The sequence below is a fragment of the Nannospalax galili genome, unplaced genomic scaffold (assembly GCF_000622305.1).
Source record: "Nannospalax galili isolate Female #2095 unplaced genomic scaffold, S.galili_v1.0 scaffold948, whole genome shotgun sequence".
Lineage (NCBI taxonomy): Eukaryota > Metazoa > Chordata > Mammalia > Rodentia > Spalacidae > Nannospalax > Nannospalax galili.
Genome location: NW_008358192.1, coordinates 605,086 through 612,122, shown reverse-complemented (window position 1 = coordinate 612,122; position 7,037 = coordinate 605,086). Strand labels below are relative to the sequence as shown.

General features: G+C 49.8%; 1 protein-coding gene across 2 annotated transcripts in view; it reads right to left on the bottom strand.

Moving 5' to 3' along the window:
• The window catches only part of Abhd16a (abhydrolase domain containing 16A), a 21,246-nt gene extending 14,210 nt beyond the window's left edge, over nt 1-7,036 (bottom strand). Inside the window, exons 1-5 of one of the 2 annotated variants that reach the window (XM_008821525.3) lie at nt 6,815-7,036; nt 5,856-5,912; nt 4,876-4,942; nt 4,559-4,645; nt 1,851-1,936 (exon numbers count right to left, since the gene is read on the bottom strand). In XM_008821525.3, coding sequence (XP_008819747.1) covers nt 1,851-1,936; nt 4,559-4,645; nt 4,876-4,942; nt 5,856-5,912; nt 6,815-6,946 — 429 coding nt within the window. In that variant the 5' untranslated portion in view covers nt 6,947-7,036. The remainder of the gene's footprint in view (nt 1-1,850; nt 1,937-4,558; nt 4,646-4,875; nt 4,943-5,855; nt 5,913-6,814) is intronic. The other variant, XM_029557868.1, reaches the window with a different exon arrangement.
• Between the last annotated feature and the right edge of the window lies 1 nt (nt 7,037).

Below are 7,037 nucleotides of genomic sequence, written 5' to 3'. Positions count from 1 at the left end.
ACTGTAACCTTGGCTGGGCGTGGTGGCCCACGCCTTTAATCCCAGCACTTGGGAGGCAGAGGCAGGTGGATCTTAGGGAGTTCAAAGCCAGCCTGGTCTACAGAGTGAGTTCCAGGACAGCTGGGGAGCTGGGGCTACAGGGAGACCCTGTCAAAAAAGACCAAAAAATAAAATAAAATAAAATAATAAAAAATAAAAAATAATAAAATAAAATAGGATGGCATAGTAGCCCCTGCCTGTAATGTCAGTGTTCAGAAGGATCACTGGAAATGTGAGGTCAGCCTGGGCTACACGACAAGATCCTGTCACGAAACGCCAACCCTCTCAGGGAGACCCTGTCTCAAAAAAGACCAAAAAATAAAATAAAATAAAATAATAAAATAAAAAATAATAATAAAATAAAATAGGACGGCATAGTAGCCCCTGCCTGTAATGTCAGTGTTCAGAAGGATCACTGGAAATGTGAGGTCAGCCTGGGCTACACGACAAGATCCTGTCACGAAACATCTGAAGCCAACCCTCGCTTAGTGTGGATGGTAAGTACTTCTGCAGAAGTGAGTGGGGCCCATTGGCCGGCCGCACCCTCCCCACCTGGGACCTTTACAGAGGTGCTGTCTAGAGGCTCAGAAACCCCTCAGCAGATCAGCTGACGGTCAGATAACTGACATGAGGGAAGTCACGCCCACCGTGGGTGCCATGCACTGGGGCAGCTAGGCTCGCCCTACATGAAGTCCTCTCTGACTGTCCCATGCTCATGGCCACCTTCCCTCACATGGCATCCGGGCCCCAGCTGCCCTGCACCATCTGCGCTGGCTCCCACTGTCGGCCCCACGCTTTCCGGGCGTGGAGCCGCGTCCTCACGCTCTGCTGTCCCTCCTTCTCAGAGCGCCAGCGCTATTTTGAGGATTATTTGTTATTTTCTGCCACAGAAATTTTTTGACATTTTCAAAAATAGCTTGACTAAGAAAGAGCAATAGAAAAAAAAAAAAAAAAAAAAAAAAAAAAAAAAAAAAAACGCACAAAAATGTAAATGATGAAACAAAATAAAATGAAGAAAAGTAAATTTCAGCCAGGCTTGGCTCGGATATGCCCGTGCCCTGAGGCTCTGTGACGATCACTTAACCTCCTTTGGCCTGTTTCCTCAGCTGTAAAAATGGAGGTAATTAGGCCGCCTCATGTTGTGGTGTGAGGGCTGGAAAGGGTGTGTGCAACACACACCATGCCTCAGACAGTGGCGTCCCGAAGAGTCATGACAGCTCTATAAGTGGTGGTGTGGCGGGACCATTAGCACAGCAATGGTGGTCATGGTGTTTGATCCCAGAAGTCCCCTCATTCCAGGAAGGAACTTTATGGGGTTTCACAACTCCGTCTCAAAGATAATCATACTCCAGCACCAGCCTGGCACAACTTAAAGGATGCTATGCCCTGGCTTTCCTCCCTGCTGGCACCACGCTGTGCTCCTGGGCACAGGAGTGGATGTACCTGTCCATCTTGTTCCATCCCTAAACAGAGCTAGCATGGTATTCAACGCACACAACAAAAATAAACACAGAACTGAGCTGCCGTGACAGGAAGCTCTCTTCTCACAAACATGTGCACGCTTCAGTTTGGACAATTCTGGAGATGGGCGTGGAGGGGAGAGGAGAGGACTGCTCTGTCCGAGTAGCCATGAGGAGCAGGATGGAGGAAGAAGAGGCTCAGGAGGGGAGAAGGGGCCCAGCGTGTGCAGCATAGACCCAGTGAGGAACACCTCCTCCTGCGGTGAAACCCAGTGCCTGGTGCCCTGGGCACAGTGGGCGAAGCTGTGCCTAGCAGGACACACATCTGACCCCTTTCCTAGAGCCTCTCACCTTGTTTTCTGCAGACTGGTTCCGATGTGTGGCTTCCAAGATGGTGATGAACTGTCGGTACTGGGGGTTGGTCCAGCGGCCGAGGCCTGGTAGACAGGACAGAAAACAGTATTAGAAAAACTGGGCTGCCAATTACCTAGGAGTTAAGAAAAAGAGTTGGGCTGGGTGTGGTGGCACACACCTTTACTCCCAGCACACTGGAGGCACAGGCGGGCAGATCTCTGTGAGATCAAGGCCAGCCTGGTCTACCTAGTGAGTTCCAGGCCAGCTGGGGACAGAGGGAGACCGTTTCAAAAAGATCAGAAAAAAAAGAGAAGAGCTGGAGGTGGGATAGAGGGCCCTGGAAGGAGAGATGAGTGGAAACAGAGCCAAGGGCTGTGAAGGGATCAAAACTTCTCTCCTCCACACCCAGCAACCGGCTGACCATTCTTCCTTCGAGTCTTCAGTTTTTATTAGTTTTTGTGGGTTTTATTTTTTGTCTTTTTGAGACAGGGTCTCCTTGTAACCCCAGCTGTCCTGGAACTCACTATGTAGACCAGGCTGGCCTCAAACTCACAGAGATCCGCCTGCCTCTGCCTCCCAAGTGCGTGGTTTCTATTTTATTTTATATAATTTAATATTTATTATTTTTATTTTATGTGTGTGAGTGTATTGCCTGCATGTGAGTGCACCCATGTCATGCAATGCCACGGAGGTCAGAAGAGGAATTCAGATTCCCCTGGAACTGGGGTTAAGGATGGTTCGCAGCCGCCATGTGGGTGCTGGGAATCGAACCGGGGTCCTCTCTAAGAGCAGTCAATGCTCTTAACCACTGAGCCATATCTCCAGCCCCAGGTTTTCTTTTTTAAATTAAATGAAGTTAATTATTAGTGTGTAAGTATGCAGGCACACGTTTGCTTTACAGTACATGTATGGAGGTCAGAGGACAACTTTCAGAAGTTGGTTTTCTACCTCCACTATGAGATCAGGTTTCCAGGTTTGTGTAGCAAGCACTTTTACCTGCTAAGTAATTTTGCTGACCTTGGTTTTGTTTTTTGAGATGGGAGTCTCATGTATCCCAGGACAGATACAGCTCCTGGCCCTCAGAAAGCAGGCATTGTGCCTGGGGCTGAGGTAGGAATGTCAGGGGACTGCGTGCTACAAAACAAAACTAGGAAGAACTGGAACTCAGCATCCCCCAGGGTAGCGCCCACAACAGTATGATAGTGAGGAACGGAGGCGAGCTGAGAGCCGTTTCTGAGGAGTGCAGCCATTTATGCCAAAAAATGTAAACGTAGCCAGGTGTGGTGGTGCACCTGCAATCTGGGCACTCAGGAGGCAGAAGCAGAAAGCCTTGGCTCCCTAAACACTGCCTTCACCCGCTGTCATCGTATGCAGATCCTGGGCTCAATGGTTTATTTGCTTTTTAGGGGGTAAGACATATGCACAGAAAACAGATGATTTAAAAGGTGCAAAGTAAACGTGACTATCACCCAGTTCAAGAAAGAAAACACTGAGGCTGTAGAGATGGTTCAGCAGTTAAGAGCACTTACTACTCTTGGAGAAGACATGGGATGGACTCACCCACATCAGGGGGATCACAACTGCTTATGACTCCAGCTCCAGGGGATCTAATACCCTCTTTTGGTCTCCTTGGGCACTGTATGCACATATGAAAACATACGTGCACATACGCACATAAGTAAAAATAAATCTTTTTTTAAAAAAAGAGAAAACTGCTGACCACTGTGGTAACTCCAGCACTGAGGAGAGACAAGAGGATCAAGAGTTCAAGGCTGTCCTGAGTTACATGAGACCCTGTCTCAAAAAAAAGCAAAATGGACTGGTGAGATGGCTCAGCAGATAACAGTGCTTCTGCCAAGCCTGAAGATCAGAGTTCAATCCTCAGAACCCACATGGTGGAAGGAGGGAACTGACTCTGGCAAGTTGTTCTCTGAACACACACACACACACACACACACACACACACACACACAGAGTTTTAAAATTTTTTAAAAAAGAACAAAGTTACTTCCTACCCGGGGTCTCCCCAGCCTGTACCTCTCCACCCCAGTTAATCCCTCACCAGATTGTCAAGGTAACCAGGGTCTCTATAGGGACTTAACACACACATATGCATCCTTCCTGAACTTGATTTACTTACATAATTACTATTTATTGAGACAGGATCTGAAACTTACCATCTACCTGCCTCAGCCTTACCCATGTAAGGTAAGGGATTACAGGCCTACATGATCACACCGAGCTTCTCCTGAACTTCATATGGGTGCAGCATGCTGCTTGGGGCCTGCTTCTTCCCCATAACATTCTATCCGTGACCTGCAGTGCTGTGTAGTGTCTACAGCACAGCCACACCACATGACGTATTTGATGTTTGCAACCACTGTGGTTGTTTCCAGTTGAGAATTCTTAAACTGTTGCATGCTGTATTCTTGTTCATTTACATTGCTTACGCATACCTAGGAACTCCTCAGTGTACATAGACATGCATGGAGTTCTTGTGAAGTACAGCCATGTTTCATAGGTAACAGCAAACTGTTCTGTTCATTAGTTTTTCATACTTATGTCATAAGTGCATGAGGAAAAGCTCATAACTTTATACCTTAGATCATTCTCAGTTTTTCCCCTGCAGGGCCCAGCCCCTGTACATGCAAAAAGCACTTTTATGTGTCCAGTGTCAGATCCAAACAAGGCTCCTCTCTACCTACCTCGGAGGCAGGCCACACCTGCCAGCAGGAGCAGCAAAGTCCCAGCATAGTGAGAAAACGGCACCACTTTGGACAAACTCAAGTAACCTGGGAGGGGAGAGGGACACGATGAGGTCTCCACAGGGCCTCTTCCCAATCTGGACACAGCCTCCACCCTCACCCTCCCTTTGGGACAGCTATACTCTCAGAGAGAGAAGATGCCTGGTAGGAAAGGTAAGCCAAGCCATCTGCATAGGCCCCTCTTCGTCTTGGGGAGTTGGTTCATCTGCCAGTGACCTGCCCATTTCCTGTCCCACCACCTTGGAAACCACACTGACCTTTCCTGTATAAGTAGAAGGCGGCGAAGGGAGAGGAGTAATAAGAGATGGACCAGAAGACTGAAGCCTGCAGCCGAGAGACAGGCAATCAATACGACTGCGTGTGCACACACACACTGATCTGCCTAGGCTTAGGCTCTGAGCAAGGGGACAACCTGAGGACCATCGCACTGAGTACCCGCTCTGTGCATGACATCACACACACAGTAGGTACACAGACATCTGTTGATAGGTAGTGTGTCTGAGCATAATAGAGGTTGACATCATTTCCTCACATTTTTTTTAACTTTTTAAAAAAAATTTTATTTATTATTTTATGTGTATGCATGTAGGTAAGTGTACCCCTTGTTGTGCAATGCCCACAGAGGTCAGAAGAGGCTGTCAGATATCCTGGGACTGGAGTTACGAACAGTTGTTAGCTGCCATGTGGGTGCTGGGATTCAAACCCGGGTCTTCTGCAAGAACAACCAATGTTCTTAACTGCTGAGCAATCTCTCCAGTCCCCATTTCCTCACATTTCAAACACCAGGCTCTCTGTCTAAGCAAGTTAATCAAGCCTCCTCAGTTGGCCCAGCTCCGAATAGCCCCAGGCCTTGTCCCGAAGAGATGCACAAACGTCACCATAGGAACGCTGCCAGAGAGAACAGCTGTCTCTGCAGCCAAAGAGGTTAGTTGCCAAGGAGGACAGGTCACTGGGGACTTCGGGACTCAGCACCTGCAGATGGTCTCAAGAGTAAACATGTTTTCCTCAGGGCTCAATCTATCCCAGAGAAAGCTATGCTCCATACCAAGGGGGGACACCAACTGTGTGCACTTGGGATGGGTTGGTGTGTATGTGTTGGCAAGTTCTGCTATAGAGAGCCCAGAGCATCCCCCAGTCCCATGGGTGCTGCCTTCTCCCAGGCTAGGGAGGAGTAACGTCAAGAAGGCAGCTGGGTCTGACAAGAAGCAGCACATCGCAGATGTTGGAGCTGACTTACCAGTGCCAGGATGCTGTCCGCATGCTTCTCCAAGGCACGAGGCTGGTAATAAGTATCCTGCCGAACAGATGGCCTGTTAAGGACCCTGTGGCTTGACTGATCTTTCCTTCCAGAAACCCCAGTGTGCTCCACCTGGCTCTAGCCAATTTGGCCATTTCTCTGGGGATATCCCTGGACTCTGTAGAAGCCTCTTCCCTGACCCTAACCCTGATTTCTCAATTCTGACTGAGAAAACACAGGCTGCGGGACTTAGAAGCAAAAGTGAAACCAAGATTTGGGAGACTTTTGCTCCTTTTCCAAAACCCGGATTTAAATGGGTTGTCGTTCTGTGCATACGGGGAGAGGGGTTAGAGAAGAAAAGAAAAACGCAGTGACAGTTCTAAGAGGGAAAGAACAGCTTCTGATGGAAGAGTAATTTGATTCGAAAAGAATGTTGGCAGTCTTAGGGGTTACTGAATCTAATTCAAAACCAAATAAAAAGGGAAGAGAATATGTAGACCAGCCTACCACGAGCTGCAGCTTTTCTGAATGCAATAACCCTGGGGTTTTCAGGCCAGGTTTGAAGGGTGGGGAGATAAAGGCGGCTAACCGATTTGTACACGATGCACAACACACGATATGAAATGGACAGGTTAGAAGGGAAAATTAACAGAGCCTGGGGACGAGAGAAAAAACTGGAACTATGAATGCAAAACCCGCCAGTCCACGCAGGCTGTATCTCGCAGGACTTAACAGCATGAACCATGGCCGCGCAGAGTGGTGGATCGCAGAGAGGAAAAAGTAAGCGCAGTCCGTGGAACCAGCGCTGGTCGTGGAAGCCGCGCCGGGTGAAGGCGCCACCGACCACCCGCTTGACACGCGCCCCCCCCCCGTTCCCAGGAGTGGGCGCGCCCGGCGGGTCGCGGCCTGCAAGGGTTCGGACCGTACCATGCCCCGGCCGGGGGGGGCGCACGACTCACCCAGGAGCTGGAGGAGGGGGCGGTGACGACAGTGGGCGTCTCGGGCACGCCCGGCGGGGTCCGGTCCGGGTCCCGCTCCCGGTAGATCTTGTACAGCCGGGGGCCGAGGACACAGCTCAGCAGCTTCGCCATGGCCCCGGCTCGGGCCGCTGCTCCTCGGCCGCAGGTACCTGCCGGCCCCGCCCTCGGCCTTGGAGGCGCTGCGTGCCTGATGTCAGCACGT